Source organism: Antechinus flavipes, chromosome 5, assembly GCF_016432865.1.
Source record: "Antechinus flavipes isolate AdamAnt ecotype Samford, QLD, Australia chromosome 5, AdamAnt_v2, whole genome shotgun sequence".
NCBI classification, from domain to species: Eukaryota; Metazoa; Chordata; class Mammalia; order Dasyuromorphia; family Dasyuridae; genus Antechinus; species Antechinus flavipes.
Window position 1 is genome coordinate 63,416,140 of NC_067402.1, and position 15,488 is coordinate 63,431,627.

At 35.4% G+C, this 15,488-nt stretch overlaps 1 protein-coding gene across 1 annotated transcript in view; it reads left to right on the plus strand.

Annotated features, from left to right (window-relative positions):
- The first annotated feature begins 287 nt into the window (after window positions 1–287).
- The window catches only part of RAB18 (RAB18, member RAS oncogene family), a 46,736-nt gene continuing 31,535 nt past the window's right edge, over window positions 288–15,488 (plus strand). Inside the window, exons 1-2 of the mRNA XM_052000492.1 lie at window positions 288–552; window positions 7,228–7,283. Of these exons, the coding sequence (XP_051856452.1) occupies window positions 485–552; window positions 7,228–7,283 (124 nt within the window). The 5' untranslated portion in view covers window positions 288–484. The remainder of the gene's footprint in view (window positions 553–7,227; window positions 7,284–15,488) is intronic.

Below are 15,488 nucleotides of genomic sequence, written 5' to 3' on the forward strand. Positions count from 1 at the left end.
GCTATAGACGTAACTAAAGGTGGCACATAAGAGCCACGTGGGATGAAACAAATAAGCATTTTGATCTCTGGGTTACGTCATCTAGAAGCTAGAGACTTCCTCCTCACGCGTATGGGAGGTGATGGAGAAAGGGGGCGGGGAGAGGTCAGATATGTGGGCGGGGCTATTTGCCGGGCAAAGGTCAAAGCAAACCACTCCGGCTTCCCTTTGGGAATGCGCTTGCGTAAGAGAGACAGCACGACAGCCGGAAGACGTAGCGCCTTTTGAGTTTGCGCAGGCGCAGAATTGTATCTGGGCGGGGGAGGGTAGAGGCGACTTTTGGGAGCTTCACCCGTAACCCAAATAGACCCGGTTAAAAAAAAAAAAAAACCGGCAGCAGCGGCCGGCGGTGACTCGCGCATGCGCAGGCCACTCCCCCTCAGAGAAGGGGAGAGCGCCGAAGTGAGGCGGCCAGCTGGCTCAGGAGCTGCGACCGGGGGCCAGGATGGATGAGGACGTACTGACCACCCTGAAGATCCTAATCATTGGGGAGAGCGGGGTGGGCAAATCCAGGTGAGGGGTTCGTGGGGGTGCGTCCGGCTGGTTTGCCCCTCTCCCCTTCTGCTGCTCTGTTCCGTTCTTGTCCTGACGGGGAACGGGGAACGAGGTACAGGGAACGGTAAACGGCGGCAGAGGCCGGCCCGGGCCTAGGCCTACGCCTGCACTTGCGCCGGGCCGCTAGCTTTTCCCCCCACTCTCCACCTCGGGGGGTTTACGTCCTGGCTGCCCCACCCCCACGCCGGCCCGGGACTGCCTGGCCCAGCTGGGCTCCCCCCAGAGAGCCTTACACGGGGTGGGGGTGGGGACCACCAGCCCGCTGGAAAACAAGCCGAAGGCGTGGCCCGGGTGTCATCTGCTCCGGGCCAGGCCGGGCCTAGGCCGAGGCTGGGAAGGAAGGTTCTGGCCCTGTCGCCCCCTTCCTTCCCGGTGTCTTAACTACGTAGCCTGGGACCTGGGAGTTTCCAAAATCCTCGGGTCACTTGACTAACTGGCGCTGGCCGTCGCTACGGTGTGGGGAGGGGCTGAGGAGGATTGCTCCCAGGCCGGAGTCCTTCACCCCAAGTTCCAGCTCGTTAGGCAGGAGACTTGTCTCATCCGGTAGCCATTCTGAACTGGATGCTTTTTCTTGTTGTCTCCCTCATGAATAATGCTGACTGTTGGCTGGGGCGAGGATAGGCTACGGCTTGCCTTTGGAGCCACCCTCTGATGTGGGTCTAAGTGGATGGGGCAGGAATGTTGTAGTGATTACTGTCGTTCCCTTCCAAGCAAAGTTCCGATGAAGTCATCGTTGGGTCACTTGATCATGAGTAAGGTTACCTATGGACAGCCTGGATGTTTAGATAAGATTAAAGTTTCAGGTGCTCTCTACCTGCTCTTCTTAAAACTATATACTGATTTTTCTTAATGGTAAGGATTTTATTTAGTTAAAATGAAAGTGAACTTTGATTCCTTGAAGCTTGTTTGCATTCTCTTGAAAGTTACATTTTGAAAAGTATTACAATATATTGCACGTGTCCTATTTCCTTGAATATATCCAATTTAGTGAGTTGGGGAAAATATCCCACATCCCTGGTGCCAGAAAACTTATGGACTGCTATATTAGTGTTGTTTTTAAAAATTTAATATTGTTTACTTATATTAATGATCTACTTAATATAATGTATATTTACATGTGCTTATATAATAGAGTATATATAGTGCTCTATAATATTAAATTTAGTATGTTTTTATTTTCTTGTCCATTATCACTCCAAATTTAGTAAATGTTAAAAGTATTCATGAGAACTTTTTAACTCTAGTCCTTGATTACTGTCTTTTCAAGAGGCTGTCTAGTTCAAATGATAAGGCAACTGAGATGATAATTTATATTGTAAACACCTAAAGATTTATAAAATAATTGCTGTATAGTAGGTGGTAGTAGTTCCAATTTTCATGTGAGCAAACTCGAGCCTATAAAGAATAAAGGTAATAAGTGTCAGAACTAGGATTCCATTTCAGCGCCTCTTGTCTACAATCCATTCCCCTTTTCAGTGCCTCCTGATGTCTCACTAATTTACTGTAATGGAAGCTCAGGCATTTTAAAGTAAGTAATACCAGCTAAGTTTGTCATATATGGCAACCTGAACCAACTATATCAATAATCAATTTCTCTATTGAAAGTTGAAGTTACTGTGGAATCAAATGGAGATGATTATTTCTAAACTTCTTATTACTTTAAATCCTGTCAGTTTTATGAGTTGTATTGAGAAATTCCTGAGTGACACAGCTTTCTAAAAAACAATATTAATCAGTGGATCTGTGATTTCTAATTTTATTTGAGGTAGTGTTGAATGATCATTAGACTAGAGAGATCAAGAAATCTAAGTGTTCTAGTTCCAGTCCTGATTGGTATTATCTCGGACAATTCACATTTAACTTTGCTGGGCCTCAGTTTCTTTATCTGTGAAATGAGGAAGCAGAATCTGATGATTTCTAACAACCCTTCAAAATCATAATCATCTATTATGGTGGGTCAGCCTATTCCCTCTTTTCTTCTGTCTGTCATCTTTATTACTAATATTAAAAATCTCATGTAGGATGAGGAAAATGTGGCTTAGCAGTAGTTGATATGGAAACAATACAAGAGCTTTAGTTGACTGGAAGCTTAGTGGGAGTCCATGGTAGGATGAGCTTTCAAATTGGATTCAATATTAGTCTGTATTAGTCAAAACAATAAAAAAAAAAAGTCCAGCTTTATTAAGCATTGTGTACATTTCTGGATAAAACTTTTTAAGAAGGGGTTGGAGAGGTAACCAAGATGGTAAAGGGATGAGGAACTGGATCACAGAGAATGGTTGAAGGGACTAGGATTATCTAATTTAAAGAAGAGACTTTGAAAAGGGAAAGATACTTACTTTTCAAATATTTGAAAGGCCTTAAAGGGACTAGATTTTGTGTTTGCTACCATTAAAAAAGTTTCAGCTCAGTATGAATTCCAGTTGAAAGTAGAATAGGTTCCTCTTTGAGGTAGTGATGTGGTTGGAGTTCCACCTGTTGGATAGTTCCTTGTATGAGAGGAAAGGTTTCTGTTAGTTGACCTCCAAAGCTTCTTTCCAAACCAAATCTAAAGAATAAACAAATAAGCATATTTATAATAAGCATGATGTGCTTATTAGAGATTAAATCTCCATTGAGAGGCTGCCATTTCCCAAATCTCACTATTTGCAAGTTTCTACCTGTTATACAGTGTTTTTGAATAATATTTGTGCTTTTGCTGAGAGCATGTTAAATATTTTAACTTCCCAAGATACCTTAATGAAAATCTGTTGCTTCTAGATATATCATACCTTAAGGAATCTCATTTCACTCCTTACTATCACCTCTACCTTCCCCAAACTCAATAATCCATTAAAAAACTTCAAGAGTAAATGAGAGAATTTGACTTATTCAAAAACAGTTTAAAGGCAGTTCATAATTCAGTTTATTTTACTCAAGAAATGTTTGCTATTTCCCATGTTTAACAGAATATAAGTTTCTTAATAGAGTTTTGTTTCAGAATGTGGAGGAGTTTTGGATAGTAACTAGGTAGAAAAGGCAGTGTGATAGAGTACAGAACCTTTAAAACTGGTTTGCAGTACTACCATATGGGTTTGTATAACTGAATGTTGGGTCACAAAGTTAAAATTTATTATCAATAAATGTTTGATTTGCATACATATTTTATATGCCAAAATTTCTATAACAAAAAGGGGTTGTTAAGTGGAAAAAGTTCAAGAAATCATAGTGCATATTAGAAAGTAAGCTGGATGTTCGAGTTAGAACTAGGAGTTAAAAGATTATTAAGCTTTCAAAATGAGACATGAATTGTCCTTTTTTGGGGGGGAGGGTAAATGTTTTCTGGTTGCATTTTAAGTGAAGAATTGTCTTCCTTCTGTCCCAGCCCAACATTAGAGAAGGCCAACATTTGATATAAATATATAAATTTGGAACCATATAATATATACTTCCATAAATGAAATGTGATTCAGTACATAGAACTAAAATATATGCAGCTTAAGGACTAAAATGCCATCCCCTAAGAAGCTGCTAGTGACTTCTAAGGTTATTATATATAACTTTGGTTTCCCAAAACTCCCTGTTCATATCATACTTTGATCATTTTATCAATTGGGAAATCATTCATTTTCTTATAAATTTGACTCAGTTCATATGTATTTGAAATATGAAGCTTTTTATCTGAAAAATTGGCTATAAAATTCCCTCATCCCTGCCCGTTTTCTTGTTCTTCAGTACTGTTTGAGTCTGTAACCCTATTTAGGGTTTCTTAGAAAAAGATACTGGAGTGGTTTGCTATTTCCTTCCACTTATTTTACAGATGAGGAAAATGAGGAACCAGGGTTAAGTATCTTGCCCATGACTATAGATCTATACTACCTAGTTGCCCTGCTCAATTTTCTGCTTTTCTCCTAATCTTGGATCATGTGAATGAACTGCTTTTTAACATCTATAAAGCTATTTATCCTTCTATTTCTTTGGACAATTAAATTGACTTAAATATTAGAGCCTTTAAAGATAGTAACACAAGTTGAAAGAAAACATGAGTGACTTGCTATTTAAAATTGTATTAAAATGTCCAAATTGTTTCATGTTTTATGCAAAGTTTCTCTTTGCCTTAATCATGTTAACTTGTGCTGGTTATTCATAATCTAATAGTAAAAAGTATTAACAGTACAGAAAACTTGCAATAATTTTTTAAAAGTTGAGTTAATCTTTTAAAATGTTTTTGTTGCTTTTATATTTTTAATAGCAACTTTATTTCTCAGTATATTCCTCTCCTACACAGAAAGAAACCTTATTACAAGCTCAAGCTTGTTCATAATAATTATACAGTGATGTTTTTTTTTAATGGTTCTTTTTTCCACTTATCTTGTAATAGTCATATATCTATATGTTATGTTCTAGTTCTTTTTACTTACTTTCTATGTCTTCTCATACTTCTCTGTATTCATCATATTCTTTATTTCTTATGACATAGTAGTCTATTTAAATCACAAATTCATTTAGCCATTCCCCAGTTAATGGGATTCTATTTTGTTTATAGGGTTCTTTTCTATTATAAAAAGTGTTGTGTGGAATATTTGGATAATAGGAGACCTTACTGTCTTTGACCTTAGTCTTTATGCCTAGCATATGGGCTTTTAAGGATAAAGGGGTAAAGGGTAAAATCATTTTCTTTACATGAGTACAAATTTCTTAATAGTGGTTGCACCAATAACATTGGAGTAGTGTGCTAATCTTTCTGTAACTTTTTCAACATTGCCTGTTCTCATTTTTTGTCATCTTTGACAATTTGCTGGATATGAAGCAAAAAACTTGAATTATTTTGATGTGCTTTTTTATTAGTGATTTAGAGAAATTATTTATTTCTCTGCCAAATGGAAATGACATATCAAAACTTTTTCTTCATTTTATTGAAAACCTGCGGTTTAGTAACGTTGTGCCCTGGGCAAGCCTCCAGATGGTTTCATCTGTAAAATGGGATTAAATTGTTTAGATTACTTGATTCCCCACATTTTTTTTTTTGTAATCAAATAAGGGAATATATGTAAAGATATATAAATCTAAAGTACACCATTTAAATCTATAAATATAATGCCTCCACTTTGTGCAATGCTGGGTGCTAAACAGTTGGGTTACAAAACTGTTTACTAGCCAAAAAGGTATTACATTTTTAGGGGTGAGTGGGGGTAATACACTTGTGAACCCAAGGAAATAAGAGTTAATTTGACAAAGAGAACTCACAATTGGGAAAGTTTTTACAGAGGAGGTACAATCTTGCTGGCTCTTGAAGGAATATAAAAATTCTAAAAAGTGAGTGAATGTATTTCCATTGAATTAGGGATAGCTTTTGTGAATGAAAGTGGTGGAAAGGAGAAGATGGAATGGAAAGTTGAAAAGATACCAGTCAAATCTATTTGTGAATCTGTGAAGGAAAGTGATGGCCAGGAAGGTAGATTGGAGCCAAGTGTTGAAGGACCTTGAAAACCAGCTGAGTTGTTTGTGGTTTATCATAGAGGTAATAGAAAATCTGCTAGCCTGGTACAATAAAGGAAGAATTAACTTTGAATAATAGAAAGGGTTCTGGGTCTGGAGTCAGAATATTTTGAGTTCAAATGCCACCTTTGATGCTTACTACTCTGTGATCTTGAATAAACTCCTTGAGCCTCAGTTTGTCTGTGATGGTCTCTAAAGTCCCTACCACCCCTGAAAATGTGACCCTAAATGTTGTAGGATTTAGGGTCTACAGTTACAGTTGTAGTCATCCAGGTGAGAAGAGATCAGAGGATAATTAGGCTTGGGAGAAGCCTTGCAGTCATTAAATCACCTCATTCACTTTATTTTATAGAGAGGAAATTGAGGCCTGGTTGGCTCTCTGTGAGGGAAGAACAGATGTATGCAAGATAACTTGTGTAGATAGAATTGACAGGCCTTGGCAACTATAAGGGAAAGGAGAAGTATATTATCAAGAATGAAGGCAAATAGAAAAGAAGACTGCAAACGTAGCCTCACAAACTGGACTTTGATTCCTAGCAAAATCTTAGAGTGTATTACTCATTCTTGATCTTAGATCTTACCAATATTTCCTTATGATTTTTGTTCGCAAGCCCATCCCTTATTAGTAATTCTAATTGCCTTTCAGAATATTTATACACATTCAGAAACTCTACAGTGTGTCAGTTTGCTTGCCTTCCTACAACTATGAATTTCCTCTAACATTAACTATTTCCATCTTTTGTTATCTTTGCCGGTTTTGGCAAAACTTTATCTCAGACTTGTACAAAGAAGACAGGTGAAGAGGTGGGGAAATTTTGAGTTGTGGAATAAAGATTGTGAAGCAGGTAAAGATGGATGTAATAAAATTTCCCCAAAAGGACACATTGGCAAAATTGTACGGTTAAGGTATACTTTTGCTGTAGGTAGAGAATTTTCATTTTCAAGTTATTAGAATCTCCCAGCATGACTTTTTGAATATCCCTATAGCATTCCCTTTTTACTTCCCTTCTCATTTTATGCCTGAGGTTATGCCATCATTGCAAATCAGCTGTCATTTTCTTTTTATATATTGTTGCAAATTTCAAGATAAACTTTTTATCAATGTGTTTGAAAGAAAAATATTTCTAAACTTAATTTTTTTAACATCTCTTGCAGCCTTCTGTTGAGATTCACAGATGATACCTTTGATCCAGAGCTTGCAGCAACAATTGGTAAGCTATATTAAAAGAAAATGGTAGTTATTAATGAAAGGTAAGACTTTGTATTTGTGACTCCCTCAATGAAGTGGACTGAAAGAAGTTCATATGCATTGTCAAATATTTTTTTGATAGAAGCTAAAAGTAAATGCTTTGAATATGATTTGCATAGTAGTGGACACATATATAATATATATATTTAAATAAAAAAGCTTTTTATTTTTCAAAACATATGCATGGATAATTCTTTAACATTAGTCCTTGCAAAACCTTGTATTCCACTTTTTCCCTTCCTTCCCCCATCCCCTCCCCTAGATAGCAAGTAGTGCAATATATGTTAAACATGGTACAAATGTTAAATCCAATATATGCATAAGTATTTGTACAATTACTTTGCTGCACAAGAAAAACCAAATCAAACCAGAAAAAAAAGAAAATAAAATGCAAGCAGACAATGAAAAGAGTGAAAATGCTGTATTGTGAATTACACTCAGTTCCCATAGTCTTCTCTTTGGGTGTAGATAGCTCTCTTCATCACAAGACCATATTGGTCCACAGTATCTTGATGCAGCATATTATGATGGGGACAGTGCTGGACCGAGTTCTAGTCCCAGCTTTGCCACTATGCTTGTGACATTAGTAAGTCAGAATCATTGGATCTGTTTTTCTTTAAGCTGGAATGTGAGGATTTTAGATTAAATGACCACTATTCAAATTCATATAATCTACACTTGAAATGATATAGTCCTTTGATTTTAAGTAGCATTTGTAATTGCCTCTCAGTTGCATAAATGGAGAACAATATTGAAAATTTCAAACATCTGGTAGTTCAGAAGACATTTGTTGGACTTTGGGTTATATTATAGCATTTTTCTTGCTATTTTTAAGTGACTTTTAAAATTAATTTGATAAGATCACGATGAAAACTTGCCTTTTTTTTAATTTACAGTATAAAACTAAGAAAGACTGTCTAGAAATGTGCTATATGTTAAAATGGTAAATCAACTCAGAATTTAAAATTTGCCAACAATAATCAAAAGTTAATTATATTTACTAAACACAAATCCAGCGAACTTTTAAGAATGATTGATTTGTTTTCAAAAAGAGGAATCATTGTCTTTAGTTAAATCTAGATTTATTTTAACCTTTAGCAGATTATAAAAAGACACTGTATATTAAAAAACAAAACAAAACAAAACATGTAGATCTTGACTAGTTGTGAGACCATATATATTTTGGCAAGAAATAAAGCTAAGATATACATAATTTATTCCTTGGGTCCTGAACTCATGAAAACAGCTATTCCTACAACTATTAGTTCTTAGATTACTATTAGGAACTATAATAAGCATTATGTTGCTACCCAGATATTTAAAACATTTTTATATCCTAAAATACTTTAATTGCTTTCACTCTCATCTGACATCTGAAAACATTTACAAAATAGTGAAGTACTTGACTACACATTGCTATGACCCTTAGTACTACTTTGGATCTATTAAATTCCTGGTTTCTATGTAGTGATATCTTTTTTCCTTACTGGCACAAAATTATTTTTGGATGACTATTTTTAACAATGTAGGCATGTGAACAAAAAGGAGAAAGTAGCTTGCTTTTAGCTGTTTTATGCCAAGGCTATAGAATAATAGCTAGAATGTTTCTGCTATTTGTGGGATGTGGCAATTCCCTTCTTAGGCAATTTATCTACCAGGAGTGGGTTATCAAAAAGAGATATATCTATTGGAGATTCACTTAGCTTTGCTTATGTTAGATAGAATTGATCAAAAGTTAAGTATAGAAATTGATAGTTATTCAATTTGTGCAAATTACCCAAAGTATCTGACTTGACATATAATAAGGTGGACTTGTTAATTAGGAGAAACTTCTCCTTTTGAAAAGTTTTATTTTACATTCATCATACTGTGATTTTGAATGTAGTAATACAGTTTGAAAGCTGAGACTTTATTTTTGAACACATCATTACATAGCTTTTGGGTTTAAATAGGCAACTAATTTTACTCTGAATGCTTCAAAGGCTTGACACATTTCAACCAAAAGCTAACTATCCAGTTATCAAGAATAATGAATTATTTAGATTCTCTTCCTGCCTCTGCTACTTTTTGTTTGAGGTAAGCCAGTTGAGTTATATGAATCTGGTAACTAAATTGTAAGTCACTCAACTCTCTGGGTTTGTTTTCCTATATGAAAAATGAACAAGTTTCTTAAGATTCCTGCTAGATGGTGTATTGGATGGAAGTTCTGGATTTAGAGTCAAGATTATCTGAACAAATCTTGCCTTAGACTCTTGCTAAGAGCACCAAATTTACTGAGTTGTTATGAGAATCAAATGAGATAATATACACAAAATCCTTTGCATACACTTAAAATGCTGTCTAAATGTTAGCTGTTTTTTAAAATCAAGAGCAGAGATCTACTTTTTCTGCTTCTCACTCACACGCATTGTACAGTGTGTGTTTTCTTGTGGTCTATACTTGTAATTTCATTTGTGTAGCAAGTTCTTTAAGTCATGGAGTTGCTTAGTCACTTAAAAGTTAAATGACTTGTTCATGACCACAAAGTAAGGGCTTGAAACCAAGTCTTTCTAATTCTAAGGCTGTATTCTATCCACATATTACCTTGCTTCTCACAAAACTTTCATTGTTATGTAACAAAAGCTTAATTTGAAATGAGCTCATTGTCAAGTGGTGGTTATTTCTTGCTACTCCCCCTTTGATAAGATATTTTAGTATTGTGTTTTCATTTTATGCATTAAACTCTTTGGAACTTGTGTTCACACACAGGGTGTTAACCACACCAGTAAAATCATACTTGTATAGAACAGGAAAAGTTTGCATTCTGGCTTGTATTTCATTTTCTTGTATTCAGATTCCGATTCCTTAAGTGAGATAATATTCATAAATCACTGTGTTTTATAATTGGCAGGTTGAGGTAGTTGTTCCACTTCATTGCATTGATGTGTGGTAGTCCTTTTTCATCTGTGAGAGTGGGTATTGGAACCAGTTTTTGACAATTGGAGAGATAAGTTGCTTCTTTGGTACAGATGAAATAAACACAATAAATATTACAGGCTTCTTTTTGTATTCCAAAGCCCTTTTTGGATTTGGATCAGCACCAGTATCTTCTAATTTGAATTTCAGTAAAATTCAGCTAATGAGTATTGAATATTCCCAAGTATATTCATACAGGAGGCAGCCCTTTTTGTAGTGGCAAGGACTGAAAACTGAGTTGAGTGCCCATTAGTTGGAGAATGGCTGAATAAGTTATGGTCTATGAATGTTATGGGATATTATTGTTCTCTAAGAAATGATCAGGAGGATGATTTCACAGAGACTTATATGAACTGATGCTAAGTGAAATGAGCAGAACCAGGAGAACATTGTACACAGCAGCAGCAAGATTATACAATGATCAATTCTGACAGAAGTGGCTTTTTTTCCATAATAAGGTGATTCAGGCCAGTTCCAATATACTTGTGATAAATCCATCTGCACCCAGAGAGAGGACTGTGGAGACTGAGTATGGGTCACAACATGGTATTTTCATTTTTTTTTATGTGCTTGCATTTTGTTTTCCTTCTCATTTTCCTCCTTTTGATAAGATTTTTCTTGTGCAGCACAATAATTGTGGAAATATGTATAGAAGAATTGCACATGTTTAACATAGAAAATTCATACATGAAATTGACAGGATACCAAAAAGAAAGTAGAAGCATTTGTCACCTTTCTATATTCTTTTATTCACTCAACTAACATATATTAAGTGCATGCTGTATATTCTAGCACTATACTAGGCAGTAAGGATGCAAGCCCAAAATGAAACAGTTCCTACTTTGGGATTTCTCTATGTATTGGGGGTTGGAGAGGAAGTGAGAAACTACATATATGTAGATGATTAAATACAAAATATGTACAAAGCAATTTTTGGAAGACAGCACCAGCAACTATGGGAATTACTATAGGTTTCCTGTAGGAAGTAACACTTTACTTAAGCTTTGAGAGGGTGATGATTTTTAAGAAGAGTAAATGAAGGGAATATATGTTTTAGGTTTGGGGAATGAAAGGCATCAGATGGGAGATAGAAGTACTTGTAAGGAGAGTGTGAGCAGGCTGATTTGGCTGGACAATAGGGTCCACAAGAAAGTAATTACTGTTCATTGAGCCTGGAAGGGAGGGCTTTAAATATGAAGAGAGGAAACTTAATGGGAGTCCTAAAAGCAAGAAAGTATGAGGAGTAATAAGGTCAAGTCTGTGTTTTAAGAGTTTCCATTTGATAGTAGAGAAGGGAAGAGATAGGCCAGTTATTTAGTTGTTCAAATAGTTTTGTCCAGGTGAGAGGTGATGAGAGCCTGCCCTAGAAAGTATCATTTCTTATAGGAAAAGAGAACAGGTGTGAGCTCTATTGTATAAATACAAACAACAATATTTGGCAAGTAATTGGGTGGGAAGGAAGAGGGAAGACTATGATTCCAAGGTTGTGAACCTGGTTATTGGTAGTCTCAATAGAAATAAATGAGGAAGAAGGAAGTTTTGAGGGGAAGATGAGTTAATGAATTCAATTTTTTTGATGTTCAGTTGTTTTAGGTTGTGTCCGACTCTATAGTGACCCCATTTGGATTTGCCTTTTTCTTCTTTACATACAGATGAGGAACTGAGACAAACAGGATAAAGTAACTCATCCAGAGTCACACAGCTAGTAAATGTCTCAGGCCATTTGGGACAGTGAAGGCTTCTGAACTTTAGGTTAAAGATATTCAACAATTGTGATAAATGACTAGAATTTTGGAATTAGACTGCATATGCGAATATCTAAAAATCCTTTTCATTGTGGCAAAAAATATGACATGTTTCTCAAAATAGAATGTTAACAATAATCATAGAAGTACTACTTTTGAGCCATAAGCTGAATTCTGCTGTTTTATTAAGAGTTACTGGGTCTGATCAAGTATTCACTGGCAGTGATCTTGTGTATGTATGTATGTGTGTGTGTGTGTCAATGATCTTAAAATAATAAATTATTGTAGAATCTTTCCAAAAAAGTTGGGGCCACTAAAATCATTTTCCTAAAGTGAAGATTTGACCATGTCATCTCTGCTCAGTAAACTTTTAGAGTTTCCTGTTATCTTTAGAGTCATATAAATTGCTGTTTTTCATTTAAAGTTCTTCAGTCTGGTCATTCTTTTCTTTCTTGTTACATATTCTTTCTACATTCTATAGGCTAGTCCTACTAATCAGCTTGCTCTTCTCCACAGAATACACAACATTTCATCTTCTTCTACCTTCATGTTTTTTTCACTGTCCAAAGAATGCCTATGCCTGGAATACTCCTTACCTCAGTTTCTTGGATTCCTTGGTTTCCTTTAAAACTCAGCTCAAACTATCCCATGAAACTTTTCTTGATTACCTGTTCGTGCTTTTCCTCCATACTCCTTGCATTCATTTTACATAAATTCTTTTATACTCAAATATGTTTTTTCCCCCAATAGAATGTCAGTCACTTGAGGGAAAGAACTGCTTTACTTCTTGTCATTTAGCATTTGTCACTGTATCTGGTACACGTTGCTGCTTTATAAATCTTGCTTAATTGATTGGCTTAGAAAACATTAATCATCTGACCATAGGGTTATTTTTTCAACTTTATGAAACCATTGAAACTTGCATGTATTGAGGGAAATCCTTGATGAAGATGTGAGAATGAGAATAGACTTCCCAAGAAATTTACTTTTAAAAAATTGCAATGTTGTATTTTTCACTTTTCCAGTGATTTCTGCCCTTCAGATTCAACCTTCCCCTGTAACAAAGACAGTATTATGATCAGATTTGAAAAATGTATACATAGTATTGATAGGAATCTTAGTAACCTCTCTGCTATGAGAAAGGAAGTATGTTCCATTAATCTGTTTTCTGGACTGTAGCTAGTTTTTCAATGACTAGGCTTTCTTTTCATTATATTTGCACTTACATGGTTATAATCATTGTGAATATTTTGGATTTGCTTATTGATCTGCTCATATATGTATCTTCTCATGTTTCTCTGAATTTTGCTTGTCATTTCTTTTTGCATGACAGTATTTGATTACATTCTTATATCATAGTTCTTTTATAACCTAAATGATGATCATACAAATCAGCAAAATCTTTTGGTTTATTTGAACTGTCATTTTTGTTATTGTCTTTGACTTTCTTGGGACATTGCCCCAAGTATGGGGTTATTGATTCAAAGACAGGATGAAATGATTTTCTTGCCTGATTTCAAATCTTTTCCAGCAGATTTGCCCCTCTGTCATCCCTAGTAGTAACTAATCTTCAGTTTCTCTATTTATTGACTGCTTCCATACTTGAAAACTTGTCTTGTTTTTCATTCTTTTTTTTTTTTCTTTCTTAAACAACAACAAAAAAATTTTCTTCATTTTTAAGCTTTGCCTTGACTTCATGGTTAGTATCTAAACTTAAAATTTCCATGTCTCCTTTTTCTCTTCTGCAAACAAGTTTATTAAATTGAAACTACTTTGTCTGAAATTATCATTGATTGCTTAATAATAATTCTAAGGGCCTTTTCTTAGTTCTCATTCTTGACTTCTGTATTCTTTGACATTGCCATTCTCATGATCCACTTTGGCAGTCTGATGATGCTTGTGGAACTCTTCTCAGAATAATTTTTTAATTGCATAAAATAAAAAGCCAATTATATAAAAATCAGCCTAAAGTCAGGAAAACTCATGTATGATTTAGTGGAAGATCTAATACAATAATTTTGTAAAAGTATGAGCATAAATGATAATGGTAATGTAATATGAACATGTGATTTTTTTTTTTTTTTTTTTAATTTTTTATTTAATAATTACATTATATTGACACTCATTTCTGTTCCGATTTTTTTTTCCCCTCCCTCCCTCCACCCCCTCCCCTAGATGGCAAGCAGTCCTTTATATGTTGGATATGTTGCAGTAACATGTGATTTTTTTTACTGGTGACAGAATCAAGGTACTGTTAACTAACACTCCTTCGGTTTGTTGCCAAACGAGTACAAATACTATTTTGGTTTGTTTTCACTTAGTGAGAATAAAGATTTTTTTTCTTTTCTTTTTTTTTTTTTTTGGCCGCTTTCTTTTTTGTTTTTTATTTTTTAATAATTTTTTATTGACAGAAAGATTTTTTTTTTCTATCCCAAGTTAACAACCCTTCTGAAATCTATTCCCAGCTTAAAAACCACTGCTCTCTTCTCTCACTTGGTGTTGTCTTCAGATCCCATATGTTTATTTATCTATGCAAATATATTTACTGCCCTACTCATTCTTAGACTCTAATAGTAAGTATATCACAAACCAATTCTTAGAATTTTGCACTGGATATTCCATAGACCCTTGCTTGAGGGGGTTGGGGAGGAGATGTAGTGTGGGAAATATCCCATAAAGCCTGAGGACCATTTTTTTCTAAGTCCTGAGCATTTTTTTCTAAGTCCTAATGATAACTCCCCCCAAAAAACTAAAGCGTGTGCATGTGTATGCGCGCACACACACACACACACACACACACACACACACACACACACACACAAAATCTACATTATTTTAAGCGTAAGATCATTTAAATGGTTTTAATTTAAAAACCATTTTTAGCTTAAGGACCTACAAAAACTTGATTCTTGCAGCATAGACATCTCAAACTCACCATGTCCAAAATATAGAGCTCATTATCTTTTTTTTTTTTTCCTAAATCTCTTTTTCTGAACTTTGCTTTTATTGTAGAGGACAAGTTCATCCTTGGTCACCAAGCTCAGTCTCCACCTTAGAACTGCCCTTGACTTCAGTCACTTCACCCCACACATCTTTTCCTTTGTTTGGTTTTTAATGCTCCTCACAACCTGGCCCCTTCCAGTCTTTAAAATCTTCTTTATTTCCTTCAGTGTACTCTAGAATCCAGGAACACTATTTTCTCCTTGCTGCTCTTTCTTTCAAGTAACACTTCATCTCAATTCCATGCCTTTTCATTGGTTATTCCCCATACTTTAAATATTCTCTCTTCCTTTCTATTTCATGGCCACCCAAACTTCTTTCAAGTCTCAGCTGAAATCTTACCTTTATTAAGATCTTCCACCAATTCTCTCTCCATCATCTCTAATAATGAGGCACAGTGCTGGCCTGGTAGCAAGTCACTATAAAATGCTTGTCGATAAACTTGATTCTGTTTACGTTGTTATAAT